This window comes from Pyrus communis, chromosome 3 (assembly GCF_963583255.1).
Source record: "Pyrus communis chromosome 3, drPyrComm1.1, whole genome shotgun sequence".
Classification (NCBI taxonomy): domain Eukaryota; kingdom Viridiplantae; phylum Streptophyta; class Magnoliopsida; order Rosales; family Rosaceae; genus Pyrus; species Pyrus communis.
This window is the reverse complement of record NC_084805.1, coordinates 25,213,920-25,227,837: the sequence shown is the minus strand read 5'-3', so window position 1 is coordinate 25,227,837 and position 13,918 is coordinate 25,213,920. Positions and strand designations below refer to the sequence as shown.

The window sequence follows — 13,918 nt, the reverse complement described above, 5'->3', positions numbered from 1 at the left end:
GCTTCACAAAAGAATGCGAGAATTAAAATTAATAAGCGATTCCACACAGATTCAAATATACATCACTTCATTATCAACTATTGTTATCCAGGATGAACAACGAAATGAGAAGAAAACTCAAAATTATACAACTCTTCGGGCCATGGTAGATGCAACCTAGAAACCTGAACTAGTCAATTGCACATGAACAACAAATATGCAACATCACTAAATCACTTCTACTTCTGACACATTACAACTGCTTCCCTCGTTTATTATATAAACTCGAAAAATTTTAGTTGTTTTCGTGTCTTGGCAACCGAAAGACAGACTGACAAAACCGCAAAAGTAGAGAGACCAGGCATTTCTGGTTTCTAGTCACCCTTTGTTCTCATGCAACAGGAGGTGAATTAGGTAGTGTCGATCTCAGTGTTGTTTTTTGCACTTTCACCTTTCTTCGACCCATGCTTCGAAATCTTCATACTGAAGCTCTCAAACAGATGCTCCAATGCTGAGATCTCCTCTTCGATATCTGCTGCTTGTTCATTGCTTGTGACAATCTTTTGCTTGAGTGCGCATATTCGTTCTAGGCCTCCTTGAACTTCCACCCCCATCTCCTCCATGGTCGAGTGCATCCCATTGTTTTCCTTTTGTGCGTCTTTGATCTTTCTCTTTAAGGATCTACACCCATCAAGGGACTTAAGAAGTTGCTCTGAAAGTGCCTTGTTTCGCTCCTGGAGTGCTGCATTCCCATGAATCTCTACACCACCACCGGCACACCTCTTCTCCTTGTGCTCTGCTGCACAAGCTTGTACTTTTGCCAACAACATCTCGTTTTGCGCTCGAAGATCGTTGATATGTTCCTCCATCCCAGTCAATTCTTGAACCTTTCTCGCAAGCTCCGATGCAATAATCTCCTTCTCCTTTCCCAAGCCTGAACACATTATTTCTAGGCTCTTTCGCGCTGCCAAGCTCGCGCTAAGTTGTCTTCTCAACCTTTCTTTCTCATCAATTACTGGCTCCGGAGGCCTTTTGTCCCTCGGAACATTTGGCCTAAGATCTGTATTGCATCGCCGGAGCTCTGCTCTCCTCTTAACGGTTTGAGATTTCTGAATCCGGGTTTTAACATCATCAATTATTGTCATCATTCCCGCCACCCTTTGCATCTTCCTGTCATCATTGTCTTTTGTGCAGGCCTCGTTTTGCTCTTGGATTAGCTTTAATAATAACTTCACATTGGTGGCAATGCCTAACCAAAGAAGAAAAAGATTACACAGAAATCAGTACATATTGCATCCTTTTTCCAAAAATTTTATTGTGATTTTTTCACAAAAGAATGAGATAGGAAAAATTGTTGTCTTAATTCAGAAATTAGAAAAACACACAATACATGTCATTTTGCAGTGATTTAGTTTTCATGATTAGAAAATACAAGCATTGAAAAATTAAGATTTCTTCAGCAACAATCTTCTACATAAACATACTTACATATAATTATATATATAATGTATATGTATGTATAGATTACCATCAAAACTATGATCTTCTAGGCGTTCTTTAGAAGCTGTGGAAGAAGCTGGCAACACTGCAGGAGATGAAAATGCTCGAATCGGGTTCATATTCAACCAGATAAACACGATAAAAACCGATCCTTCGATCCTCAGGGGGAACGGAATGGAGCTACAGACTATACAAGATGTAAGTATGAATCTATATGATACAATGGAGGATATATCAAAGATCAAACAGAAGAAGTGATTAATTAATTAATCAAAAGGTTGTTTAGTGTTTGTTTTGATTAAAATTATGCCCTTATAATTTACTAACAACATAAAATATTTCGAGAGATCCAAAAAGAGAGACTGCTTTTGCACTCTCTCTCCTCTCTAGCTGTTGGAAAACAAAACCTTCCTTCTTCTGTTTGTTTGACGTTCCTCAAAAGCTGTCTGTAATATTATTATTCGATGCGAGTCGTTGGTTTTGGCTCGTTGGGAGAATTGTTGGTTCTTGGTTGTAAATCATGCGGAATTATCGGTGACGGTTTGACATTTTCTTTGGCTATTGGATGCTTTGACTTCTTATCACACAAAAAATGGGTGGAGTAGTTCCCACTTCCCATGCAGTCAAGTTAATTAGTCTTCCTTTTGTTATTGTTTGCACCTTCATAAATGAGAATCAGCTCCCTCCCTCTCTCTCTCTCTCTCTCTCTCTCTCTAGCTAATTTGCATGCAGAAAAAACTAAAAACTAGAAAAATAAACAGAACCCAACCAGATTGTAATTAACATTACAGTCTTGAGTGATACTTTTTTCTACTTAAAAGTAATATGTGTTAGTTTTAAATCGCATGAATAACGAGTTTGATACCTAATTATAACTGACGTATTTTGTGGTTTAGCGAGAAATGAGGAGAATATGAAGTATAATAATAATAATAATAATAATAATAATAATTCCTTAAAAAAAATAATAATAATAAAAAAAGAGTCCACCCAAAAGCATGTTACCTTATCTCCACCCTAGTCGTGCCTTGTTGACCAATAATGGAATCATATCTCCCAATCACATCCCATACATGTGAAGTTGAACACCATTAACGCCACAATTTGTATTCTAACTCTTCTTTTGGCAAAACAGATCCACAGAACAGTGTACCTAATCACAAATACACAAAAAGTATACTTATAAGATATCTATTCGTTTAAATAAAGTTAGGGTCCGGCGCAAATGCAAGTCAGAGCCTCATATTACTTAACCGTAACCCTAACTTTGAGTTTGACCAACACTAGGGAATTTTCTTCAATACTACGTAGTATTGAATGATACGGGAATGAATGATTGAAATTGAAAAAAAAAAATCTAAACATTTGAATAAATCAAATCTAACAGCTAAAATACTTGTAATACTTAGCATATTTTGAAGCTTTCCAGGAAAAAAATAAATGTTAAAGTTTGGATTTTTTAGACAGAAGCTGTGATGCAAAACAAAAACAAAACAAGGGAATTTTGGCTAGAATTTCAGTGAGCAAACATTGCTGCTGCACTGTTATTTCATTCATAGAAACATCGTCTTTGGACAAAAATTCTGATCTGCAAGAATTGCAGAGGTACACTACCTCGGAGGCAACAGCTGAATTTGTTAATCTCAGCCCTTCACTTATCCTAGCCTTACACTTGTTCTAAGTGACTAGAATTCTACATGCTACACTTGTCCAAAAACTAGCAGTTATAACTCAAACAAAACTAGCCGTTGTAAAACTTAAACCCTTTTCTGGTCTTGTCTTCGAAACCCTAAGGCTGCCAAAACAACTTACATTCAACAATAAAACAGTATTTAAAAATTTGTTTTCACATACTACGCAAATCCGGTAATTTTTTCACTAGAATTCCACTATTTTGAAACTTTTTAAGCTAATATAAAAGTTTAGATAACAAAATTAAACTCAGAAAAAAGTTGAAGGTCCATTGCACAATTAATAAAAAAAAAAACGAGATCCTGATTAATTTACCAAAGTTTTGAATATTAGTCCTTCCGAATATAAGACCGTTGGTGACATTTTGTCGTCTACCTTCTGGAACTGCTTTTCGACACTATCTGCTATGAAGATATGAAATTAGGAGTATGATTCTCTCTCTTTTATTATCATTCTCTTCTATCCCCTCCTCTTACATTCTTCTTTTTGTTTTATTGTCTATATAAAAAATTCAAAACAAGATGTATACGTGTCGTAATCTTTCATAATCACAACCGTTTAAATAGAATGGGATGGAAATGAAGAAAGATTAGAAGAGGAGAGAATCTTACTCCATGAAAACTTTACTAGCAACCAAAACAGCAGAAAAACCTGATGGGCAAGAGAAGGAACAAGAAAATCCTCCGCCTTAATTTTAAATCCAAATCCAGAACCCCGGAGGCAAAACGCGGAACTGGTTGGAACTTCCACAGGACGTCACCGTTTTGATACTGTCTCGACTGGGAGCTATCGAGATTTGGAGAGCGTTCAGAGGGGCTTGGCGCAACATCTGCAAGAACCAGCCTCTCATGTGGCGCACCATCGACATGCACAATGACGGTGATCTCGATGAGATGCCGTACAACTTGGAGAAGATGTGCCACCTTGCCGTTGATCGCAGCTGCGGTACTCCGGTCTATATCAATGTCGAACACTTCGGCACCGATGATCTCCTTAAGTATATCACTGATAGGTATTTTATTAATATTCGTTGCTTGTTAAATGTTGGGTTGGTGAGATATATGTTTTTTATTTTTTATTTTTTATTTTTTATATTTTTGGGGTCGAATGTGAGATATATGTTTTGCTATGGTAATTTCCCAAGTTTTTGAAAGGCGTATTTACTGAGTTGTTCAACCTGGATCCATAATTTACTTGCATTAATCCAAATATAAATAAATAATAAAGACTTTTACACGTAGACTGGAATTGCTTTTGGAAAAAGCATTTTATATTTTGTTTGGCAGAAAATCATAAAATTGCATTTGAGTTTGAGTAATGCTATTCATACCCTGTTTTTATATCACATTTTTATACCATTTTAGGTGATATCTGAATCTAGTACAAAAATGTTGAAATTTCCTTTCGACTAAATATGTCGATGTAGAATTTTTGGGTGTACTGTTTTTGTGCGTCTAAGTAACTAACTAATCTAAAAAATTTCAATAGTTGGCGTGGCATCAGATGCTTGCGACTCGTGTGTTGCCGGGACTTATCAGATGAGGGATTGAGTAAAGTGGCTCCAAATCTTCCTCTGTTAGAGGAGCTTTTGAAATCATTCAAAATGAATGCCCGGTGGTACAGATTCAGAGATGATGAGTTGAATAAGCTTGAGGATATTCCTTATCACATAACAGATTGCGATTCGGTTGCTATCGCTCGAGCGATGCATGGTTTGCACCACCTCCAACTTTTCGGGAATCAACTGACTAATGAGGGATTGAAAGAAATTGTTGATTGTTGTCAACATCTTGAGTCGCTGGATTTGCGCCATTGTTTGAATCTAGATCTGAGCGCAGATTTGGGAAAAAGATGTGTTGAATGTAAGAATAAACAAGTATTCAATATAGTCAAGAGGAACACAAGGATTGATCAAGTAAATCACAAATCTTGAACTGTGTAAACAAGAAGCAAATAAGATACAAAACATGTTGACTGAAGCATACCTGCAGACATGTTTGTGGATGTAGAGGCCATACACAACCTTCTTCTCTCAGCAAAGCACAATACTCTCCAACCTATAGGCTATTGGAACAATATGAGCGATACCTTTGTGAGGGTAGGGATTGTGATTTTATACTACAAGTTCCGGACTGCCTATAACAATCCTACAAGGAATATGAAACTAAATCCTTGTATAATCATGAGTACTAAACTCATGTCCCAAAACAGAGCTCTAATCCAAAACCAAATAGGATTCACTCTTATAAACATATTGAGACTTCTTTATGTTAATCCACAATAACTAAACCGTGTGAAAACATACTCACATTCCTACATTCTCCCACTTGGGTATGATTCAAAAAAGGTAAAGTATTAACATAAAATTATCACATAAGTCTCACAACAATGTTTCTCAAGTAAAGCACAGAACTAAAAACATGTGTCTAGGCAATGAACTCATAATCTCCTCTACAATACAATGTGCAGAATCAACTTATAAATCACAAAGTCTAACACATGTTCACAAAAAAGTGACTCTGCATACGAGCAAACCAAAAGTTTACTCCCACTCATATTGCCCAAAATACAACATAAGTTCTTTAGTCATTCACCAAAAGAACAACTGATTATAATTCTCACAATAGCTTTGTCAAAAACAAAAATTGACTCAAGAGCTTTTATTGAATTATCACAATGTTTCCTACGAACAATTAATCACAAATTTATTTGGACTAATTGAACCAAAAGAAAACCTCAACTAACTTCTAAAATTCAAACAAATCTAACTAGATGAACCAAAATACCTAGCCTCCAGAAAACATTGCTGCAGCACACTTCTTCATGAAAAAGCATCCTAAAGCTATCTTCCAGAAGCTCGACAATATCAGCTACTCCCACTTATCAAAAGCATCGACAACTCCCACATGAGAAACATGTGCTTTAAAAATCCCATTAGGCAAGGCTTTTGTCAATGGATCAGCAATCATCTTATCTGTGGACAAATGTTCCACAACAATGGCACCTTCTTTTACTTTCTCTCTAACTTTAAGAAACTTCACATCCATTAGCCTAGAAGCCGAAGTCCTTTTATTGTTCTTTGAGAAAACACAGCTGCATTGTTATCACAAAACATTCTCAATGGTTTCTGAACTGAATCAACAACCTTCAATTCACTAATGAAGTTTTTAAGCCACAACGCTTGCTTCATACCTTCAAAGCATGCTATGAATTATGCTTCCATGGTGGAAGTAGAGATTATGGATTGTTTAGCACTTTTCCAAGAGACAGCACCTCCATTCAACATAAAAATATATCCCCAGTTGATTTCCTTTCATCCATGTCCCCAGCTAAGTCCAAATATGTGTATCGAACTGCTTCTAGTGTATTCTCTCTTCCATATACCAACAAGTAATCTTTTGTTCTCTGTAGGTACCTCAAAACATTCTTTGCAGCCACCCAATGTGCCTTACCTGGATTTGATTGAATTCTCCCAAGTAAGCCAACTATAAATGCTAGTCGGGCCTCGTGCAAATATTAGCATACATTAGACTACCTACTAGAGAGGCATATGGTTTCATCTTCATCTTTTCTTTCTCTAACTCATTCTTTGGACTTTGTTGTCGAGAGAATTTGTCACCTTTATTCACAGGAACATCAGCACAATTGCAATGCTTCATATTGAACGTAGTCAAGACTCTCTTAATATACCCCTTTTGTGAAAGTCCTAGAAGCTTCCTTTTTCTATCTCTGACTATCTCTATGCCAAGTACATAGTGAGCTTCCACCATATCTTTCATTTCAAAATTGGCACTGAGCATTTTCTTGGTTTCGTGTAACAACTACAAATTCGAACTTGTTATCAATATGTCATCAACATATAGCACCAGAGAAAGAAATTTGGTACCCTTGAACTTGTAATATATTCAATCATCTAGCTTTTTCTCTTTGAATCCATGTGTTGTCACCACTCTATCAAAATTGAGATCATTGCCTACTAGCCTGTTTAAGTCCATAAATAGATTTATTCAGTTTGCAAACTATGTTATCCTTCCCCCTTTTAACAAATCCAGTTGGTTGTCGCATGTAAATGTCTTCCTCTAATTCTCCATTGAGAAAAGCTGTTTTGACATCCATTTGATGTAATTCCAAGTCAAAGTAGGCTATTAAAGCCATGATTACTCTCATAGAATCTTTTAAAGAGACTGGAGAGAAAGTGTCACAGAAATCAATTCCTTATCTTTGTGCAAATCCCTTTGCCACCAACCTAGCCTTGTATCTTTCTATTCTGCCTTCGACATCTCTCTTGGTCTTATAGACCCATTTACAACCTATTGGTTTGATGCTTGAATCGGAATTTACCAATGTCCAAACATTGTTTTTAGATATAGATTTCAGTTCTTCCTCTATGGCTTTTTGTCCATAAGGCTGCTTGAGGACTTAACATTGCTTGTGGAAACGTTAATGGATCATCAATTTTCCCAAAGTCATATTCAGTTTCTTAAAGATACACATAATCGTTGGAAATCGTAGGTTTTCTAGTTCTCGTTGACTGTCTTAATGGTTGTTGCACAGGTTGATCACTCTGTGGTTGAACTTCTTTATCTACAGTCTCTATAGGATCATCAATATGTGGCTGCAAGTTATTTTCAGTCATTGGAGTGTCCTCTTCTTCAATTATGGTTGAAGGGGTTGGTGTAAATCAGAATTTGAATGTAATCACTTGAAGAAGTGGCAATGGCAGTTTGGTTTATCTCTTCAAATTCAAATTCCTTAACTGCTAAACTAGATACATCTTGATCTTCTAAGAATACTGCATTATGAGTTTCTTGAATTCTTAAATGTGCTTGCGGACAATAGAATTTAAAACCTTTGGACTTTTCTGAATATCCAATAAAATAGCAAGTTTGTTCTTGAATCCAACTTCTTCTCACTAGGATTGTAGAACCTGCCCTCAGACTTGCATCCTCATACATGAAAGTGTCCAAAGCTCGACTTTCTGCCAGTCTATGCTTCAAATGGTGTACCTTTGATAGCTTTAGTTGGTACTCGGTTCAAAATGTAATTGGCTGTCTTGAGTGTTTCACCCCAGAGAAAACTAGGCAATCTTGACCTTGATATCATGCCTCTAACCATCCCAATAAGAGTTCTATTCCTTCTCTGGGATACACCATTCTGTTGTGGTGTCCCAGGTGTGGTGTACTGTGCTATAATGCCTTGTTGCTGAAGATAGAGTGCAAAAGGCCCATTCTATTGTCCACCCTTAGTGTACCTGCCAAAATACTCTCCTCCTCTATTGAATCTCACAATCTTAATCTGCCCATTTAGTTGTTTCTCAACTTCGGTCTTAAAGATTATGAAACAATTAAGTACTGCTGATTTTTCACTAATGAGAAAAGTATAACCATATCTAGAGAAGTCATCAATAACACAAAATAGCTATTTCCACATATGATTTTAACAGGAAAAGGACCACAAACATCAGTATGGATAATTTCCAAGAGATTTTGACTTCTTTTAGCCTCAAAGTTTCTTGTGTTAGTTAATTTTCCCTTCATGCAGTCAACACATTCCTTTGCATTTTTAAAATCGAGTGCAGGAATCAAATTTGACTTGGTTAATTGCAAAACTCTATCCTTTGAGATATGTCGCAACCTTTTATGCCATAAGTCATAAGAAAACTCAGTGTCATGCATTCTTTTGACATTAGTATTTAGAACAAAACTCTGTTTTTCTTCAACAATGTAATCTATTTCCATAACTCCTCATGTAAAACAGCAGTCCAATCTTTCTTATTTTTCTAGAAAAAATTCACACAGTTATCATCACAAATAAATCCAAAACCTTGTTTTACTAATTTTGATGCAGAAACCAAATTTCTTATCATGGCTGGGACATACAAAACATCATTTAGTTGAAGAACAAAACTGGACTTCATTTTTAATTTCACAATTCCAATAGCCTCAACTGCAACTCTTAACCCTTATTCCACAAAAACATTATAAGAATCCTTACTAGTTAGTTTTTATTTTTGAAAACCATGCAATGTGTTGGTTATATGAACTGAAGATCCAGTATCAAACCACAAAGAGTTAGCAGGAATTTCAATCAAATTTGACTCTACACACACATAGACATCAGTTCTGTCTTTACTCCTCAGCCAGTCCTTAAATCTTTCACAATCCTTTCTATAATGACCCTTGAGTTTGCAATGATGACATTTGATTTTAGAAACATCTTTAGGCTTAACATTAAGATTGTGAGATTTAGAGGATTTAGTATTTTTAGCAGTTCTTCTAGGTTTAACAGAATTATTAGGGGATTTAAATGTCATACCTGAAGCATTAGTGGTCTCCTTATTCCCAAGATGCACAAGATTCACAGCTTCAATCTCTTTGCCCTTCTCTTGTCTTTGCCGAGATTCCTCTTGCACACACTGAGCAATTAATTCATCCACAGTCCAAGTCTTATCTTGAGTATTGTAAGATACCTTTAACTGACTATACTTTGCTGGAAGTGCCTGTAGAATCATGAAGACAAGTTGCTTTTCTCCAATAGAGACATCCATTGAATTGAGTTTCTCAGCTGCATCAGTCATTCTCATGATATGATCTCTTATGGAAATGTTTCCATCGATCTTGTAGGTTGTCAAGATGGACATGTATTGACTAATCTCTGCCTTTTCAGATTCCTTGAATTTGCTCTCAATTGCTTTGAGGTAGTCCACTACAAGATCAAGTCTCTTTATCCCTCCCCTCACCGTGTCAGTCATTGCACTCTAAATAACAGATAAAGCAATTTTGTTGGCTCTCATCCATTTCTCATATTCTACTTTCTCGGATTTAGTGCTCTTATCTGTTAACATTAGTGGCTTGGGATTGTCTAATGCAATGTCAAACTCATTGAGAGTGAGAGTCAGTAAGAGACCTATTTATCGTCTTCATTTCTTGTAATTACTATCTCCAGTGAGAATTGGCACAGTTGTAAGATTGAGAGTCTTGAGTGAAACTGCAGACATGTTCAAAACGAAATCTCAATAGAAGAACCAAAAGTTCTTGATTTCAATTTACTTTCACTTAATTCACAACTCTGATGAATCAATTTCGTCATATATATGAATTTTTTCATAGTCATGAAAAAGCATATACAAATTAAACAACTCATTTGTGAATCTCAGCCACTAAACAGATCACAATTTCAATTGAAACATCAAACAAAAACCAAAAGAAATAGCATGTGGGTCAATAAAATGCAAATATTTCATAAGCATTGTACGACATCATGGTTTGAAAACCCAGAACATATCTCTATATATATGACTATTAATACAAGGGAGATCAGGAAAACAGAAAATACCTTAAGTTGCAGACATCATTAACAACGCAACAGAAGCAATAGGTACTAGAAATATATTATAATATTTTGATGAGATTTGATTTTATCAGATCACTACATGGGTCTTCTAGAGACAAACAAGATGAAGATGTCTGCAGATACGTTTGAAGGATCACGGGTTGTTTCCCTCTTTTGAATCGATAATGGTCATAAAACTTTTAAAGATAGTTTAAAAAACCCAGTTGTCTTTTGGGCAGCCAAGAGTCGTTTAATTAAAAATTATCCACACAAAACGACGTCGCATAGATTATTTTTTTTGTACTTATTAACTTAGTCTGCAGTTGGTTCTTGCGGATTCAAAAAAACTTATTCAAGATTGAATTTAAAGGAAAAACCACTGGCTCTGATACCACATGTAAGAGTAAACAAGTATTCATTATAATCACCAGGAACACAAAGATTGATCAAGTAAGTCACAAATCTTGAACTGTGTAAACAAGAAGCAAATAAGATACAAAACATGTTGATCGAAGCATACCTGCAGACATGTTTGTGGATGTAGAGGCCATATGTAAACTGCACACAACCTTCTTCTCTCTGCAAAACGCAATACTCTCCAACTTATAGGCTATTGGAACAATATGAGTGATACCTTTGTGAGAGCAGGGATTGTGATTTTATACTACAAGTTCCGGACTGCCTATAACAATCCTACAAGGAATATAAAACTAAATCCTTGTATAATCATGAGTACTAAACTTATGTCCCAAAACAGAGCTCTAATCCAAAACCAAATAGGATTCACTCTTATAAACATATTGAGACTTCTTTATGTTAATTCACAATAACTAAACCGTGTGAAAACATACTCACATTCCTACATTGAACGCATTAAAAATTTGCTGCTCCCAAACGATTCCATTGATGACTATGAATATCTTGCTACATCATATTCTTATGGACCACATGGTTATGATATGGGAGCGTATGGGTTTTCCGATGATTACGAGGATGATGACTATGATTGCTATGATGATTATCGATGCTTCGCAGATGAAAATGGTTTCTATGATGATTTTACTAAAATTCGACTGACTGACTGCAAGTTAAATTAGGAGACCGTCCATCTGCTGAAATCGAAGGTCTATTTATACAATTACTAGCCTCTCCGCATGTGCGAGAGGCATTTTTGTATCACAGGTACTGTGCGCTCCAAAGATGTGTTATTTTTGATATTCTTATATTTCTTAACTGATTACTGAAAATGAATAGGATCTCATTATTATGCATAGGAGAACGACTTATATAAAAATAACTAACACACCACATTTTAAGTGGTGTGTAGCGCCCGTGATTAAAAAGTCCTCTCACATGTGCGTGAGCCCTGCGGAGAGGCTAATGAACATGAACGCTACGTGATGGCACACATATTCTTATATAAGTTGTTCTCCTAGGCATAATAAGATGACTACGCTACGTGATAACACGTATGCGTACTCGCTCACATGCTTATTTCTTATTGGAACTTAGGCAAACATTTGACGTGATTGTTGACAATTAGAATATTAACTAAGCATTGATTAACGTGCTTATTTCCTATTTATGACACATAAAATAATTTGCATATTTAATTTAAAAATTAGTCTATCTAACATTATTCTTCCGCACAAATATGAAGAAAACTCTTAAAACATTTGCTATTAAAAACTAACGTGTCAATCTGTGGTAATTAAATCCCTAATTACAATTGGTATATAGAGTACAATGCCCAGGTTCTTGTTATACTTGACCCTCTCTTATCTTAATCACACTCGTCATCGTGTCAGAGTCTAGTAATCTGCACACCATGGTCACCTCGGACCTTATTCGACAACGACATCGAAGAAGAAGTGGTCGTATCCTATCACCAAGGGCTGGTAGTAAACAAATTTTTGGTTAGAAAGAAATCAAACTTCAAACCCAGTCCACCCTATTGTTTGTTAAAAAAAAAAAACATAAAAAATGTGAACTAAAAATAGAAAAACGAACTGGTTATCAGGAAAATCCTTAAACTGCCCAAGAAAAGAATGTAATAAAAAAAAAAAGAAATTCAAATTACCAGAAAATAGAAATGAGATGTTCTACAAAATCATAATTTCATCATTCTTTCTTCAACTCAAGCAATTGGAACTGCACAGCCTAGCCCATACCGCAATTCCATGAATCATGAGCTCCAGGACCAGAAAATCCTCCCTCTCTAATGTTGAACATTCTATACCTAACCCGAATAGGCACACCCATAATTATGTACTCACTCACTCCTCTATCTGCGTCAACTCTCCTATTCGCACAACCATATGAACAGATGATCCACCACCCGCTCGAACGACGCCAATGCACTCACACTCTTCCCCATTGTATTTGCTCCGAATCACATCAGTCCAACCAGTTGTCCCATGTATTTCATCACATCCCTGACGTAGATCATGTGCCGGTAATCTATGTTCATCCCATGTTGTTGTATCGTATGCAGACTCGCGTCCCTTCAATCCCAAGCATCCTCTGCACTTCCAGAATATCATTTCTTGCCAATTGGAAAACTATTCGCAACCAAACTCAGAAATTAGGAGCCTTCGAGAATATAACAAACAAACTAAAAACTTAACTTTGAGAATATTAGTTTAAGTGGTACCTGAATCAGAAGCACAAAGCCAAGAAAATAAAGAGGCCTATACCAAAATTAGAAGCATACAGCCAAATTGGTAAATATTAGTTTATAGATTTACAAAATATAAAGAGACCCAATTCCAGAACCAGAATCACATAGCCAAGAAACTAAAAAGAAAAAAAAACTCAATGGAGTGTGTGAAGAAATAAGTCAACCTAGATACATAACCACATCAAGTAATCCAAAAAACCCAAAAGTCACACAAATTAGTCAAATTCTTTTTGGCTGAAAAGAAGAACAAACAATGGGAAAATTGGTGCTGGTGTAGCAAATAAGCATACAGGCCTTCCCCACAACCCCATCTCCCAAAGTCACACACTTGATGAACTTTGAAGAGCTTCAAGCCGTTGGAAACTAAGAAAATACTTAGAGAGCCAAAATCTACATAGAAAACGAAAAGAAAAGATGGGTTGTGGTTGCGTTGTTGGGATATGCACAAACGAATGATCTGGTAAAACTACAGGCTGCAGGATAAGATTCAAAACATATTAAACCAAAAACCAGTATATAATTTGTACCAGTGTGAGATGATTCTTGGCAACTAAATATAATCCATCGAAACTGAAATTCACTTTGGAGAAAGAGTAAGTCGTACCAATGTAAGATGATTCTAACCGACGGGAGAGATCTGATGAAATTCAGAAGAAACTTCGTAAAACCACTCGGAGGAGATGAGTTTGTGCAGAAAATGAAAGTGAGTTTGTTTACTTTTTGCATATATTGTGG

General features: G+C 36.0%; 2 protein-coding genes across 2 annotated transcripts; one reads left to right on the top strand and one right to left on the bottom strand.

Annotated features, from left to right (window-relative positions):
• Nucleotides 1–41: 41 nt before the first annotated feature.
• On the bottom strand, nt 42–1,913 carry LOC137730331 (uncharacterized). The gene is made up of 2 exons (XM_068469398.1): nt 1,508–1,913; nt 42–1,228 (listed from the first exon to the last, which is right to left on the bottom strand). The coding sequence occupies exons 1-2, from the start codon at nt 1,596–1,598 to the stop codon at nt 390–392; spliced, it is 930 nt and encodes a 309-aa protein (XP_068325499.1). The 5' UTR covers nt 1,599–1,913; the 3' UTR covers nt 42–389.
• Nucleotides 1,654–5,104, top strand: LOC137728495 (F-box protein SKIP19-like). Its single transcript, XM_068467268.1, has 3 exons — nt 1,654–1,677; nt 3,882–4,183; nt 4,660–5,104. Exons 1-3 carry the CDS (start codon nt 1,654–1,656, stop codon nt 5,102–5,104), a joined length of 771 nt encoding a protein of 256 aa, XP_068323369.1.
• Nucleotides 5,105–13,918: the final 8,814 nt, after the last annotated feature.